The sequence below is a fragment of the Typha angustifolia genome, chromosome 10 (genome assembly GCF_048772165.1).
Source record: "Typha angustifolia cultivar Huaian chromosome 10, ASM4877216v1, whole genome shotgun sequence".
Lineage (NCBI taxonomy): Eukaryota > Viridiplantae > Streptophyta > Magnoliopsida > Poales > Typhaceae > Typha > Typha angustifolia.
In genome coordinates this window covers 5,417,942-5,434,597 of record NC_133248.1, presented here as the reverse complement: position 1 = coordinate 5,434,597, position 16,656 = coordinate 5,417,942, and the positions used below count along the sequence as shown (strand labels likewise).

The 16,656-nt window shown below is 42.0% G+C and overlaps 1 protein-coding gene across 1 annotated transcript; it reads left to right on the top strand.

The window, feature by feature from the left end:
• Positions 1-764: 764 nt before the first annotated feature.
• On the top strand, positions 765-16,382 carry LOC140768860 (28 kDa ribonucleoprotein, chloroplastic-like). The gene is made up of 4 exons (XM_073109309.1): positions 765-1,310; positions 9,819-9,920; positions 15,124-15,405; positions 15,885-16,382. Exons 1-4 carry the CDS (start codon positions 858-860, stop codon positions 15,945-15,947), a joined length of 900 nt encoding a protein of 299 aa, XP_072965410.1. The 5' UTR covers positions 765-857; the 3' UTR covers positions 15,948-16,382.
• The last annotated feature ends 274 nt before the right edge of the window (positions 16,383-16,656 follow it).

Here is a 16,656-nt window from a genome sequence, read left to right as displayed (position 1 = left end):
TGTGAAGTGTGGTCGTAGTGTTTTGTTGGAGGAGTGGTGTGCGAAGCATGGTCGTACTACTTCGTCGGAGGAGAGACGTGCAAAGCGTGGTCGTAGTGCTTTGTCTGAGGAGAGGTGTGTAGAGGTTGAGGGAGCTCGAAGCTGGCTCGGTGATGGAGGCCATGGCTGCCTAGAGAAAGAGAGAGAGGAGAGAAAGGGAAATCAAACTGTAGCTAATTAGATGTTAAATTAGTGCTGTCAGCTCAAAAGGGTAAAATAGTAATTTTTAGGTATTAATAAATTAGTTTTTAAAAGTTGTATGGAATAAGATGAGAATGTTAAAATAATATACTAGAATAAGGTAAGATGTTATTTAGTTACTACACCAGAATTAGGAGGTTTATTCTAGAAGAAGCCTATTCCTATTCCACAAGCGAACGGGGTGCTAAGTATAAAAATATGAGATAAATCTATATTTATTTTCTAAATGTATATGAATTTGTGATATAATTACTAACAATTTATGGAGAATCAATATATATAATTAAGATTAGAAATTTATATAAAATGTATAAAAATATTTTTTAATCAAATAATATACGAATGTTAATTCCGATATTATTTTTCTGCTTATATTTGTATATATGAATATTAAGAAGATAGAAAAATCTATACCCGTTTGACGTTAGGTCAGTTTGGCTAGCCGTTTAACGAAAAAAAATAAATAAAAATAAAGCCAAATTAGCCTCTTGGACCATCCGCCCAGTCCCGTTAAAAACCAAAACCCTTCCCTCCCCCTTATCCCCTGCTCCTCACCTCCTCCATTCTTCTCTCTCGCTTCCGCCAGGTCCTCGGCTCCAGCTCTTAGGCCCTTATCCATGGCGGAGGCCTCCGTCCCCACCCTTCTCTTCCCCTCAAAAACCTCCTCCATTCCTTTCCTCCTCTTCCCGTTGAAACCCACCAGGGCATCCTATCTTTCGTTCTCTTCCTCCTCTTATCCCTTCGAACCTTTCCTCTCCATGACAAAGCGGCTTCCTTTATCCCCTCTCGTGGCCCAGACCTCGGATTGGGCTAAGCAGCAGGAGGAGAGCGAGGTGGATTCAGGAGCCGAGAGAGCGGAAGCCGGGCTCTTAAACTGGGAGGGAGAGGAGGACCAGTTCCCGGAGAGCGAACTTGGCGAGGCCGGGGAGGCCGAAGGAGACGAGGGAGTGGAGTCCTACCCGGAGCTGCCAAAGGAGGCTAAGCTTTTCGTTGGTAATCTTCCTTATGATACGGACAGCGAGAAGCTCGCCCAGCTGTTTGAACAAGCTGGTGTTGTTGAGGTCGCCGAGGTAAATTTTATTTGAATCACATGTTCTATGTGCTGAATGGTTTGTTGTATGTAATCATCATACTAAGTATTCATTGAATTCTTGATATCATGCTCGTGGCTCTACTTTTCCATTTCTTCATTTTTATTTGATGGCTTATTCTTTTCTACTAATTTAAGCAGTTGTCCGTGATAACAATACACGCTTGGTTTCTTCAATGATGTTACAATCAGCCTTGAAGAAAATGAATTCGTAACAAGGTGCAATCATGGACAGATTTGCACGGAACTGTCAAGAGATTTTTCGGTGGATCGAACTGTTGGATTAACGTGAAATTTTAATATATTGTAGCTATGAAGGAGAACCTTCCAATGAATCCAATATATTGAGATTTGGATTGCTAGATTTGTATATATCTTTGAATTAGTGGATGAAAGTTGGAGAGATAAACCTGCGGAATCAAGGTCCAAACTGGATCTGCTTTGTTCGGATTGGATGCTTGCTACCCTTAATGGTTGGATTAGTGCAAAAGTTGATGTGAGAGTAAGGAATAGAGATTGAGGAGGAGATTAAGGAGGGAGTAAGTTGGTCAGAAGTTGGTTGAGAACCTTGCCAATAGAAGAAGGTGGCTTGGTTGGAGGTGGGGAGAGTTGTGCTGACAGCCAAGAGAAGAAGAGAGGAGATAAGGGGCAATATGCCTTAGCCAAATAATCTTTGTTTTTTTTATTAATAAGGGGGTTGGCACTCCACATATATATAGAGGTTGGTCCAAGATTGATTCAACCTAAGATTTGCCTTTAAAAGCTTACATTAGAGATAAACATAAAGTAGAGATAAATGACTTATATAAATCATTCTTTCTTATTTAGCTCATAATAGTTCTTCATTTTGCTGCAAATGAAAGTTTTAGATCAGGACGTCTTCGATCCTATCCAAGTGGTTTTGTATTATTTGGATATCTGATAAATATTCTGTGAATAGTTTTACATAATTGTGCAGATCGGATTTAGCTAACTAACAATTTCTAATATATTTGGACTCATAGATAAGATAAATAGACTTAATCTATTAAGTCTAATGTGTTGTGAATGGATCTGATTCGATCAAGTTCGTATCACTCCACATTTTCGATCACCTTGCCCTCAAGGAATCCATGGTGGTTTCTAAACCGTATGTAGTGGCTTTTGATTGTGTGTCCTCTTTGTTTTGGCCATGCTCTTCCTCCAATTAGTCCTCCTTATTGCTCTCGGGATCATACTCGTTCGACTACTCCATTAGCATAATAGCAACAGGTTGTTTGGCACATTTGTGTCCCAGAATGAAGCGTTCATTGCAATAGAAACATAGACCTTTGAAACATCTTTCTTCTAATTGTATAGGAGTAAGCCATTTGTCCTTCATCCTCAACTGGTCCTTTCGATCTGACCTTGCTTGAGGTGGGTTTGGCCGATTTGGATTAGGCCGAGCCTACCTGGGTGTGTCACACTCGAAGTCGGCAATCTCGGGTTGCTCCATGGCATCTGATTTATGGGTGTGCCCACAGCTTGGTTGGTCTGAGGGGCAGCCCAACTACCTATCATTGACATTGTCGTTGCCTTTATCTTCTCCTCTACCATTATAACAAGGGTGAAGGCTTTGTCCAATGATCTAGGCCTCAAAAGTCTTGACTTCGGCTTGAACATGGGCGTGAAGATCGTTAATGTAGGTGATCTTTAATGTAGAATCACTCCACCCTTCAACTCGGTTGCTGATTCTATCATAGTCCTCTTGATATGCTCGTACGTAGGTCTTTTGAGTAACCTTGGTTAGCAACGCTTGAAAATCATCATATTCGGTTGGACCAAAATAATGACATAATGACTTTGCAAAATCGGCTCAACCAATGAAAGGATGGACACAATTGGCCGATTGGTACCATCGTAAGACCGTCTCCTCGAGGTGAAAAGATGATAAGAGTACCTTTTGGCTCTCGAGTGTTTCAGAGTAGTCAAAAAATTATTCTACTTGATATATCCAATCTAAAGTATCCCCACTATGATATTTCAGAAACTCTAAATGGATTGTTTGCCTGTGGTATCCACCTTCATGATGTCGGCCTCTATCATGGTGATGGCGTGGTTGTTCAATAGCTTTTGAGGTCTAAACCTTGGCTCTAACTCGCTATTGGACTCGAAATTGTCTAAGGGAGGAGAAGTTCCTCTTGCCCTATGGCATCCTTCGGTTTGGTCCAGATTAGGTTGAGGCCTTGGTCTGACCCTTGGCTGGTTTGAACGTGAGTCTAGAGGATTGGGGAAGAGGGTTCCTGGGGTGGAGAAGCCCTCTGTTCCTGTTGCTCATGATATGAGACCGGCTCAGTCCTAGCTCGTTGCGGTGCATTATTGTTTGGTGTCTCATGCTGCTAGTTGAGGAAGAGTTGCATGAGTGCCTTGATATTCCTTTGGGACGCTTCTATACTCCTCATAAATTACTGCTGGTTCTCTCTCATTTGCTTCAGAATTTGTCCCATAGAAACGGTTGCTAGTTCCGTTTCTGTTTACGATCCACTAGGTGGTGGATCTGTGGACATCATGGCCGTTGTTTCTTGATGCTTAGTTGTGGAGGAATGTGTTGACCATTCAATAATGATTGGCTGGTTGAAGGGGGTGAGAAGCGGCATCGCCGGGGATTGAGAGAACGAGAGAGAAGAAGACGAAGGAGACAAGGGCAAAACTCAATTCATTCAATAATGATTTCATGGTTGCCATCCACACCTTTAGATGCTAACCAAACAATTAAAAAATGTCAATTATTAACCCTAAAACAGTAGATTTTCGCCGACCACGTTCGAACGCGCCAGATCGCGTTCGAACGCACATTTTGCGTTCTCTGTATGTGTGAACGTTACGCAGGTGTTTGCAACCGCGTTCGAACGCAGTATTCAAACGCACATTTTGCACTCTCTGTTCTCTGTATTTGCAAACCTGATGCAGGTGTTTGTAAGCGCGTTTGAACGCACTCCACCCGTGTTCGAACGCACTCCACCTGCGTTCGAACGCGACATAGAGAAAACTTATTTTTCTATGAATTAAATACTAAAACAAGAATAAAAGACACCTCTAAAGTGTATCCATGTTCGAGATGACATTGGTGAAGTCCGAATTGTATCAATCCACCACGCTTCTGTAACCTAGTCCTCAAGGTGTGAATTAGGGAAGCGATCATCGAACTCTGATTCAAGCTTTTCCATGACTTGATCCTTTGTGCTGGTTCCCCACATATCTGAAAATAGAGGAAGGGTTGGTGCTGAAAAGGATGCGAGCTCACTTGTGTTCGGTTGGCGTGAAAGGGCATCGACCGCTCGGTTCTTGATCCAATTTTTGTAGACTAGCTCGTAGTCATACCCAAGAAGTTTCGTGACCCACCGTTGTTGTGCTAAGGTGTGCACACGTTGATCCATGAAGTAGGGTAAGCTACACTGGTCCGTGCGGATAGTAAACCGTTGGCCAATCAAGTAGGGTCGCCATTTGGTGATGGCGTGTAGAATTGCTAGCATTTCATGTTCGTAGGTGGATAGCTGTTGCGACTGGTTCGACAATGCCTTGCTCATATAAGCCACGGGCCTGCCCTCTTGCATCAATACAGCTCCAATGCCTTCACCCGAAGCGTCGCATTCCATCACGAAGGGCTTGCTGAAATCCGGCAGAGCGAAAACCGGTGTGATAGACATGGCTGTCTTCAATGCTTCAAAAGCCTCCGTTGTCTTGCTCGTCCATTGAAACCCTCCTTTTTAGAGTAAGGTGGTCAGCGGGGCAGCAATCTTGTCGTAGTTGGCAACAAATCGCCGATGGTACTCCGTCAACCCAAGGAATCCCCTCAATTTCTGCTGATTAGTGGGAATCGGCCAGTCCACCATATTTTTGATCTTGCTTGGATCGACTTCTACTCCTTTCGCTGAAATTATATGACTCAAGTACTCCACTCGTGGCTCACCCGATAGGCACTTGCTCATCTTGACTTTTAACTGGTTTTGTCGCAAGATATTCAACACCTCACCCACATGCCGCAAGTGCTCGCTTCAATTTTTGCTATACACTAGAATATCGTCAAAGAAGACGAGCACGTACTGACGCAATAGCGGGCATAAAAGGTCATTCATTAGCCCTTGAAAGGTAGCCGATGCATTGGTGAGCCTAAACGATATGACTCGAAACTTATAGTGGCCATTATGAGTTCAAAACGCCATTTTGTGCACGTCTTCTAGGTTGACGCGGATTTGATGGTACCCTGCTCTTAAGTCAGGTTTGCTGAAGTAAGCCGACCCTGTAAGTTTGTCTAGCAACTCCTCGATCACCGGTATTGGGATCGGTCTTTGACGGTGATCGCATTCAAGGCTCGATAGTCGACGCAAAACTGTCAACTCCCGTCTTTCTTTGGAACCAGCAACGCCGACGATGAGTAGGCACTTCTACTTGGTTGAATAATCCCTTACTCTAACATTTCCACCACCAATTTGTTGATCTCCTCCTTTTGGACATGCGGGTACCAATAGGGCCGAACATTTGCTGGTTCAGCCCCTGGAATGATCTAGATGCGATGGTCGAGCCGACAGGTCGGTGGCAGTCCTCGGGTCTCCTCGAAGAGAGTCTTGAATTCCTACAGCAACTCTTGCATGTTAGCGGGTATTTCCTATGATGGTGGATATTCTGGTTCAGCAACAGCCATTTGTAATAGTAGAGCTCGGTCCCTGCACATGGAAGTCCCAAATGTGGTTGCAACGTCGGCTTTTGCTGCGGTTGGTTTCCATCCAGCAGCACTCTTCGACCATTCCTCCGAAATGTAAGTGTGAGGTTTGAAAAATCAAATGTTACGAGCTCGAAGCTTTGAAGCCATTGGGTCTTGAAGATAATATTAGCACTTCGCAAGGCCAACGAATAAAGATCCAATGTGAAAGTTTAGCCTTGCACCTTCAATTTCACACCTCCACAAATAAAATCTGTCCGCAATGTGGTGCCATCTCCAATCGTCACGTCGAATCCGTCCGTGGGTTCCGACTCGAGCCCAATCTTTCTAAGAAGCCTCTTATCAATGAAGTTGTGAGTGGACTCGGTGTCAATCAAAATTCTCACTATGATTTTTTTGACTATACCGTTCATTCGTAAAGTCTTTGGGGTGGTTATCCCTGAATAGGCGTGGAGAGAGATTTCGGCTATCATGTCTTTCACGGGTTGCTCGTCAACTATTCTTTGCTGTCCAGCCACACCTTCATCTTCAGCGGCAATCTCATCCTGTATCTCTTCTAATCCGTCTATTAGCATCACCGATCCTATCGGTTTAGTGCAGCGATGTCCGGGTACAAACTTCTCATCACAATGAAAGCATAGGCCTTTGGCTCTTCGTTCCTCCACTTGAGCAGGTGTGAGTACTCGTTCCGGACTTGTAGGTGCGTACTTCACATCTTGGGAGGGCTTCAGGGGTGACCGAGGAGGCACCATTATAGCAGCGGTTCTTGGTATGCCGGTAAAATTTCTTGCCGCTATGGTTAGTTGAGCTGGATTGTGGCTTTCTTGGCTCGTCCAGTTTTTTTTTAGGTGTAACTTCATAGCTTGATGTTTGTCTTCCATGAGTACTGCATCTTCTAAGGCCTTTTTTAAGGTTCTAGGCCTTAAAGCCCTCGCGTCGGCTTGTATATTTCCCTGCAACCTAGAGATGAAAGTGCTGCGAAGTTGCTGATCCGTCCATGAAGGTTGGCATCGGCTACTTATCCTCAAATTTTTTTTGGTACTCCCCAACTGTGATTCTTTGCACCGTCTTTGAGAGGAGAGCATCGAAGTCTTCATACCCCGGCGCTCCAAATCGCTGTGTGATATTGGCACAAAAGTCGGCCCAAGTTTCAATCGTCTCATGGGCATTGGCTGCTCGAAACCAATAAAGCGCCGCATCTTCAAGGTGGAAGTTCGCAAGCGTCATCTTATATTCTTCCGCTGTACCTTGTTACGCGAAGAATTGTTCCGCCCTATACAACCAATCGATCAGATCACCACCTTTGAATTTGGGAAATTCGAGATGCACGATTTGCCCACGGATACTGTTGTCTCGATTCAGATCATATCCCAGTCCCTGTCTAACCGGAGGAGGGTGCACTATGAATGGTTGATGATCCCTTCGATTTTGATTAACTCAACGTGGTTCCGGTTCGTATTGCCCCGCTCATGGATCTAGATCTTCAAGATGATCTCCATAGTGGTTTGCTCGTCAAATGGGCTCACCTGCGACTGGGCCTGGTGTAACCATCCTTGCTTGTCTCTGCCCATAGGGTGGTGGCAGCAAAGGCTCTTGTGGGTGTAAATTTTGAACTGGTGGCGGCGGGTTCATGGGGGTGGATTCGTATCGTGGGGTCGATGGTGCATTTCCGTTCGCCATGGCTTCCCTTGTCGCTTGTAATTCCCACATCATCTCTATCATCATCTGGTTGTTGATGGTCATTTGTTCGGAAAGAGACCCAAACATGGCTTGAACACTAGGCTCTTTCGTATTTAGATTTGGTCGAGCGATTTCGTGGGTGGAAGTCTTCGCAACCATTTCCCCTTCCTCTATTAGGGAAATCTTGTCTTCCTCATCTCGCCGTGTAGTCATGGCTCTGGTTGTCATCATAGGAAGCGTGTGTCCGAGGAACGGTGGCTCTAATACTAAGTTTGATACAATCTCCCCTTAGGCCAAGGCTCGATTTATATTGATTTTCAGATCTAGACATGATCTGACATGGAACTTTAAAAATAGTTCCCGAAAGATGCAGTCGTCGGATCGACATGAAATTTCGATATGTTGAAGCCCTGGAATACGAGGTGGAAGGGTTATTGGTGATGGTAGAGGTTAGGAAAGGTGATAGAAAGATTAGAAGAAAGGGGAGGAGTGGGCCGCCCCTAAGGGACTAGGGTGAGTGGTCGGTCGAGGGAGGTTAGAAGCGGCGTCGCCGGGGAACGAGAGAACGAGAGAGAAGAAGATGAAGGAGATAATGGCAAAACTCAATTCATTCAATAATGATTCCATAGTTGCCATCCACACCTTTAGAGGCTAACCAAACAATTCAAAAATGACAATTATTAATCCTAAAACAATAGATTTTCGCCGACCGTGTTCGAATGCGCCCGATCGCGTTCGAACAAGTATTTTGCGTTCTTTGTATGTGCGAACATGATGCAGGCGTTTGCAACTACGTTCGAACGTAGTGTTTGAACACACATTTTGCACTCTCTGTATTTGCGAACCTGATACAAGCGTTCGTAAGTGCGTTCGAACGCACTCTACTTGCGTTCGAATGCGACATACAAAAAAATTATTTTTCTATGAATTAAATATTAAAACAAGAATAAAAGACACTCCTAAAGTGTATCCATGCTCGAGACAACATCGGTGAAGTCCGAATCGTATCACAATCCTGGACTGGTTTTCACAGAACTTTCAAGAGATTTTTCGGTGGATTTAGCTATTGAATTAACGTGAAATTTTAATATGTTTTAACTCTAAAAGAGAGCTTTTTAATGAATCTAATATATTGAAATTAGGATTGCTATATCTAGAGATTTCTTCGAATCAATGGATGAATGTCGGAGAGACAGACTTGCGAGATTAGTATAGAAGTTGATGTGAGAGTAAGGAATAGAGATTGAAGAGGAGATTAGAAGGGGGTTAGAAGTCGGTTGAGAACCTGGTTCTTGCCAATGGAAGAAAGTGGCTTGATTGGAGGTGGGTTGATTGGAGGTGGGGAGAGTTGTGCGGATTGCCAAGAGAAGAAGAGAGGAAATAGGGGTGACAAGCTTTAACCAAATAATCATTGCTTTTTTTATTAATTAAGGCTGCACTTCATATATATGTAGAGGCTAGTCCTAAATTGATTCAAACTAGGATTTACATTTAAGGGCTTAAATTAGAAATAAACATAAAGTAAAGATAAATATGACTTAGTTAAATCAGTTTTCATTATCTAGCTTGAAATAGTTCTTTTTGCCGTAGATAGCGTCCGGATCTGACAAAATACCGAATATGAAAGTTCTAGATCAGGATGTCCCTGATCCTATCCAAGTGGTTTTTTTATTATTTGGATATTCAATGAATATTCTGTGAATATTTTTTCATAATTGCGCAGACTGAATTTAGCTAACTAACAATTTCTAATCTATTTGGACTCTTACTAAACTATAAAAGCAAATAAGATAAATAGCCTGAATCCATTGAGTCAAATATGTCATGAATGGACCCGGTCCAACCAAATTCGTATCAAATGAATATGGTTTAGAGTAGTCTTCAGATAGTTAGAAATTGTACGTGGCAGGAAATCTTGCTTCATCTGGCTCTGGCTTTTATGATATATGTATTCTTTCTTTGCTGAATATTTTATTTGTAAAAAGTGATCTGTAAAATTAGGAGATAGTTGGATTTGTAAAATTAGGAGATAGTTGGATTTGCTGTTTTTTATGGTTTTATTATATTGATTATGTCTGATTAGGAAAGGACTTTTAAAAATGTCTTTCTATTCTTTCTTGTTGTGTATAGGTTATTTACAATAGAGAGACAGATCAGAGCCGAGGCTTTGGGTTTGTCACTATGAGCACTGTTGAAGAAGCTGAGAAAGCTGTTGAGATGTTCCACCGTTATGTAAGTTTCTCCTGCCAGTGGATTTGCATAGCATTTACTTGTTTCATTTTATTTTCTGATACAGATGAATATACTTACAAACTTATAATTGTTTGTTATTTCAGATTACCTGATAACCTAGTAAGATAAATAGTCATTCTCTCTTCTCCTGTGGTGCTTTTCTGCCCATTTATTTTGTATCTTTCCTTTTTATTCATATCTAATTGTTAGGAGACATTTCTCCTCTCACCTCATCCGACTTTCCTTCGCTTACATATTTGCATCTTCTATATTTCAAGTTGAAGGATTAATGTATTTTCTCATTAACTTTATCCAATCTTTTCTGGGCTGTCTCTCTCCAACCTTCAGTTTGGACTGAAGACTTCTTCTTACTGATGCGCTAAACCTCCAACATATTTTGAGTTATGTTGAAACCTGATATATTGCATTATTTCATAACACTCAGTTTCTTAACCTATAACTTTTTAATACCATATTAGTTATTAACTATAAATAGGTATATAATAATTCTTTTTCATTATCCAGTTATGATTTTTATGACGTGATATAGAATGTTGTGAATTTATTCCATTAGATTTTTGGTTTTATTTATGTTTAAAATCTTGGAAATGCTTAATAAAAAAAATCAGAAATACTAAACAATATGGAAATGTGGATAATTGGTGCCATATGAAAAACCAACTTCTTGAACCATATAAAACTCCTTTCCTCTGTAGCAGAACAATAATAGTTTAATTGGTGATCACTCAATGTCTTGCTCTGAAGTACGGATACTCCAAAACAGGTGGAATGATGAATAATTTGTGAGTAATTTGTTTTAAAAACATATAGAAGTTAATGGTCTTCATCCTTGGATCAAATAATAAATAATTTCATTTCATGCAACATACTGAAAGTATAATTTATTTTCTTGCAATTAGGATATGTTTCTGTTGTGGAGTGGCATGAGATCTTGCAGCCTATATATATATACAAGCGAAAGCAAGACGGAGGATGAATGTGTTGTATCTGGTCTTGGTGAAGTTGGAAGGGGCTTGGCAATGGTGGAACCAGTTTGGGGCTGAGATAAATTTTAGGCAGAACTGTATAGGTTCTCTAACTGTTGGATGGACCTGAAATTTGAGTATGTTGTCGCTTTTAAAGAGAGCTTTCTAATGAACCTAAGATCGTGAAAATCGGATGGGTAGATAGTGAAATATTGATCAAAACTTGAGCGCTTGTCGAAGATGGCAGACCAGTTCAAGGTGATCTCTAAAGTTCTTTGGGGATTTTGTGGGTGGAGGTAGAAGGTAGATTTAGGAGAGGAAAGAAGTTTAGAGGGTGAGGGGAGCTGAGAAGGTGAGAATGGAGGTCGGTGGAGCTACTAATCCTTGGGGGTGCCGCCGGTTTCTGAAGGAGGGAGATGGGACTGAGCGAGAGAAATTGAAAGAGAGTAAGTTAGGACAAATATTTTTTCATGCCTTGGATGCTCACCACACCTTATATAGTGGCTACCCATAATAACTAAGTTAGCAATTCTCCACTATGCCTTTCCCTATCCATGGGGGGCGGGGCCACCCTATCATCCAATGCAAAGCTGGGCTTGGCCTCGTCTTTCGCCCTCGAACTAAACCACTCTGTTGTTCTGTCGGAATGCCATCCATATACTACCAAAATCAAATATTACGTGTCCCAAACTCTGCAATCACTGTGTACCCTGGATAATGTCAGCTCTTCGAAGTGTGAGTGGGTATAAGTCAATGGTAAGCTCGTGTCCCTATATGTAGATCTTGATCTGGCGACACAAACTGTCCGCTCGTAATTTCGTGCCGTCACCAATCTATACCTCAAGTTTGGATTTTGGCTTGGTCTCTAACCCTATTATCTAGATGAAATGCTCATCTAAGAAGTTATGCGTGCTCCTGGAAGTATAATCCTTTAGCTCGTCGCTCCACCTATGTCAGTGTGAGAGTGTGAACCAAAGGTCGTGTCCCTTTTCCATGGTCTACTGCTAGTCTCAGAATAGTCTTCATGCCATAGGGTGTTGGTGTAGACTTAAGGCCCAACTCGAGTTCACTGGCCGCAGTGGCTTCCCTTGGTGCGTGCCCACTGTTCTGACTGGTCCATGGGGTCCTCATGACACTCTTCAAAGCGGCATGCTTTTGCTCTATTTGAGTAGCGTCTTCGAAGGCTTTACTCAAAGTTCGAGGTTGTACGGAAAGGACGTCGACCTTGATCTCTTTGTGCATCCTCAATGAGTGCTGACCAACAACTGCTGTGGCCAAAGGTGTTAGCACCGGCTACTAACGTGCTCAAACTCCTCTTGGTACGCGACCATTGATGTCCGCTGAACCAACTTGGAGATGGTAGCGTGGTAATCATCAAAGCCCGCTCTCTTAAGTCGCCTTGGTAGGCCCTTGATGAAAATGGTCTACGTCTCGAATGGTTGGTGAGTGCTTATTAACTGGTACCAATAGATGGCAGTCCCTTCCAAATGGAAGCTAAGAAACAACACCTTGACGTCCTCTGCTGTCCCCTAATATTTAAAAAATTGCTCAGCTCAAAAAATTCAATCTAATAGGTTATCTTCTTAGAATTTGGGGAAATCGAGTCTTGTAGTGCGTCCACAAATACCGTTATCGCGGTAGGGGTCATGAGCCACGTTTGGCCTGACCAAGGGGGGATGGAGGAGCTGCACCTCATGGTCACTCTGTCGTCGCTCATCATTAACCCGCTGTACCCCAAGATCATCGTGGTGCAGCCATGGGGTAGTGGTTGCCGTGTTAGCTCTCTTTGGGTTCTACTCGGGTCTCAGGTCCACCCCTCCTTGATCTGGTCCATAGGGGGCTGGTGGAGGGACCTAGAGCCCGGTGGAAGAGGAGCAAGTCCCTTAGGGGTTGCATGGCAGCAGGCAGCCTTGAGGGCTGTGGGTTAAGGGAGGAGGGGCTCCCCTTGGCCGGTGGCTGTCTAGATTGGTGGCAGGTTCAATGAGAATTTAGTTGGGCTGATTTGCTGCTGTAGCCAATTTGGTGATCTACTAGCCCACTGATGTGGCTCTCCTTCCTCTAGGCCGTAGGGAGGTGGCTAGTGGACTCGTAAACCACATGGGTGAGGGAGGAGGAGAGTGGTTGAGGGAGGAGTAGCCCATGTTGCTACTCGAGACTGCGGCGGATCCGGTGTGCGACGTGTGACGCGAGTCTTGCGAGTGCCCTCCGAGTACCATTAATTTCAGATCTGCTCTCAACCCTCTCATCTCTTCCTGTGACCTTTCCTGCAACTCCAACAACCTCTTGCAACTCCAGCAACCTCTAGAAGAGGAGAGTAGTGAGGTATTCTTGCTATGGAGCCCCCTCGGCAAACGGTGTGCTGGGCGCACTCAAGAAGGCTCCGGCCTCAGTCGGGGCTGTCGTGTTAGTTGGGTGATCACTCTCAGCTAGAGCTTCTACTGCAGTCTTCCCTCTCATCATTGATCTCGTTGCAGTCATGGTCCAAGGTAGGCTGCATCTTTAATACCACTGTCGTGATCTGGTCCTGGTGAAAAAGGTGGGAAGGGCTTGGCAATGGTGGAACCGGTTTGGAGCTGAGATAGATTTTAAACGAAAATGTAGAGGTTGATTTTTAACGATCTAATCGTTGGATAGATCTGCAATTTGGGTATGTTGTCGCTCTTAAAGAGAGCTTCCTGATGAACGCAAGATCGTGATAATTGAATGGTAGATAGTGAGATATTAATCAAAACGTGGGTGCTGGTTGGATATGGTAGACCAGCCCGCGGTGATCTCTAGAGTTCTTTAGGGATTCCATGATTGGAGGTAGTGTAAGGTAGGTTTAGGGGAGAAAGGAAGAAGTTTAGAGGCTGAGGAGAGCTGAGGAGGTGAGAATGGAGGTTGGTGGAGCTACTAATCCTTAGGGGCGCCGCCGGTCTCTAGAGAGAGAGAGAGAGAGAGAGAGAGAGAGAGGGTAAATATTCTTTCATGCCTTTACTTGGGTGCTCACCACACCTTATATAGTAGCTACCCATGATAAGTAATATTTTTGATAGGTGTACATAAGATTATTTTAATAATTCTTGACAATGAGAAATTTGTAACTCCTTATGGAATTTAGTCATTTAATACATCATGGAACCCAAGATAATCTCTTGTGGATGACAAAATAATCTTTCAAACATTCATAGAGAAAGACGAAATGGTGGTCTATATTTTTGCGTGAGTACTGCTTTAAGATGTGCTTGCTGATTTTTGTTGTGCTAGCCAATTAAGATGCCCCTACACTGGTGCCATATTTGATCTGTTAATATTGTTTCTTCGACATGTCTATGTCTCTGTATACAATTCAGATAACCTTCTTTTCTTTCTTTTTACCTTGCTTTTCTTTCCAAATGATGTATTTTGCTGAAAATGCATGGAATTGGAGTTCTTTCTTGTTTCTTCATTACAAATTGTTTCATTCATAAAAAAAATTAATGCCTTACAGGCATATGACAGTGCTTTTTAAGTATATAGTAAGTTAAAGAACATATCTGTCTCTTGTGTAATTTGTATCGAAGAACATCAATAAGATAGTTTTTGCTTTGCTGAATCTTGATTCTCTTTCTTCTTGTCCCTTACTTTTGTACCTTTCTTATTTCTGTTCCTTTTCTAAATTCTAGCCAACTTGTGATCCTCTTATCCTTTTAGTAACATTAGAATCCTTTCAAGTTGCATTAGTGTCCTTTAACCTACATTTTATCTCATATTTAAATCCTTTTATCTACATAATTCCAAACAAGACTAGGGTGTCATGTTTTAAGTTGATTAGGTAATCCATTAATCACTACATGTTTTGATTTTAAATAATTATTAATCACCGTTCACAGCTTAGGAATTTGTTTCCAGTTGTCCTCTGCAATGTCCTCTTGGTTAGTAATTCTTTTTGTAGTTTTTCTCAGAAAGTACTATATCAAGTAGTTGAGTATGGTAAAATGTTGCAACAGTTGTGATCTACAGATATTTAAAGTATGAGCCTTTGGCCCATCCAATGGTTTCTGAGCAATAAACAACAATCTTCATCAGAATTACTTTGAGGGACAACTCATGCCTGAACTGATCTTCTGTGTTGGAGGAAGTCCCTCTCTTCTCTAATTTGTTGGGTAAATGAGGAAGATGTTAAGTTAAAACCTAGAAGTGACTTTTGATTTAATTTCATAAATATCTATCTTGAGTTGTATGGCTACATGGAACAGGACACCAATGGCCGGCTTCTGACTGTAAATAAGGCAGCTCCTAGAGGTGCTCGTGTAGAAAGAACTTCTCAAGAATCTATACCTTCACTCCGGATATATGTGGGCAATCTGCCATGGCAAGTGGATGATGCACGCTTGGAACAAGTGTTCAGTGAGCATGGAAAAGTTGTTGATGCGAGGGTTGTATATGACAGAGAAACTGGACGCTCACGTGGATTTGGTTTTGTTACAATGGCAACACAAAGTGAACTGGACGATGCCATTGCTGCACTTGATGGGCAGGTGAGTCCTCTTCTTAGCATTGTATTTTAGATGCGACCTCTTTCTTAAATATGTAGTGTATTGTAGTACTATCATTACTGTAGAATGCTTATTTTAATTGCCGAACGAGTCTAGACTCATGGTTTCCATTCTGGCCTAACTAAATGGCATTTGAATGTTAAAAACAAGGAAGATAAATTCTTTAGTGATGATTCAGAAGGCACATAAATAACTGTGAAAAAATTATATGAATCTAATGCTGATTTGCTCTTTCTTTGTTTGAAATTGATGAAAAGTTAATGGTCAGGCTACTCGACCATTACATCAGCGAACTTAGAACTAAGAAACAAGCACCAAAATAGAGTGATTTACAATCTAGGATGATTAGTGGCCTTACTGGATCATATTGCTATTTGTTCTTACTGTCACTACCATTCTAGTAGCTACTTGCCCAACTTTCTTTACAAAACATGCTCTTGCTTCTTTTGCTGGTGGTGCAGAGTCTGGACGGGCGAGCTCTCCGGGTGAACGTTGCCGAAGAAAGACCACGTCGTCGCCTTTGATGCAGAAGCGAACTGCGATATTTATAAACCATGAAAATCAGTATGATCTACAGGAGACCTATGGTTAAACATGTCACTAGTTTTGCAGTGCATATTAATTTTTTCTTTTCTGTACACGTTAATTAGGATTAGTTTTCACTTTAAATATTTAGTTGGCGACTATGATACTCCTGTTCAACATTTCTCAAACTTTTCATCTTTAGAGAAGTCAGAAATTAATAAGGTCCTAATTGAATAGGTGACGTTGGGATTTTAGTTCAGGAATACTCTACAATATGTGTCCCTTTGTTATACTTTTCATTCCCTAGGCCAATTAGAGATGTCAGTTCTTAATATAGTAGGCAAGAAAAAAAGTGTCGACTCATTGGAAACCATTTATGTTATGACAGTTGTATTGGAACTTCTATTGAGGGAATTATACATGTTTGTCTTTTAGTTGTTTGTCATTTTATAAGCATTTTAAATTTACGCCCCCTCGTGAAAAGAATGCGTTACGATACCTATATATATTTGTTACAGTGGAATTCAGGAGGGTCAAGCCACTCTTGCTAAAGTAAACCCAGCTAGGTTGTTAGCCACATAGTTGTTACGTGTGCTGTAACAGATTTTAATAGAAGTGGAGTCAGTAATCTACTTATATACAGTATGGCATAGTAAGTTTGTTACCTTCTCTTTCCTTCTCTCTATTCGTTCACCCTGTTGACGACCC

Excerpts from the sequence above, each read along its gene's own strand:
- LOC140768860 (XM_073109309.1), top strand. The coding sequence starts at position 858 with ATGGCGGAGGCCTCCGTCCCCACCCTTCTCTTCCCCTCAAAAACCTCC. Across the intron at positions 1,311-9,818 it reads GTGTTGTTGAGGTCGCCGAG|GTTATTTACAATAGAGAGAC; the intron begins GTAAATTTTATT and ends TGTTGTGTATAG. Across the intron at positions 15,406-15,884 it reads TTGCTGCACTTGATGGGCAG|AGTCTGGACGGGCGAGCTCT; the intron begins GTGAGTCCTCTT and ends CTGGTGGTGCAG.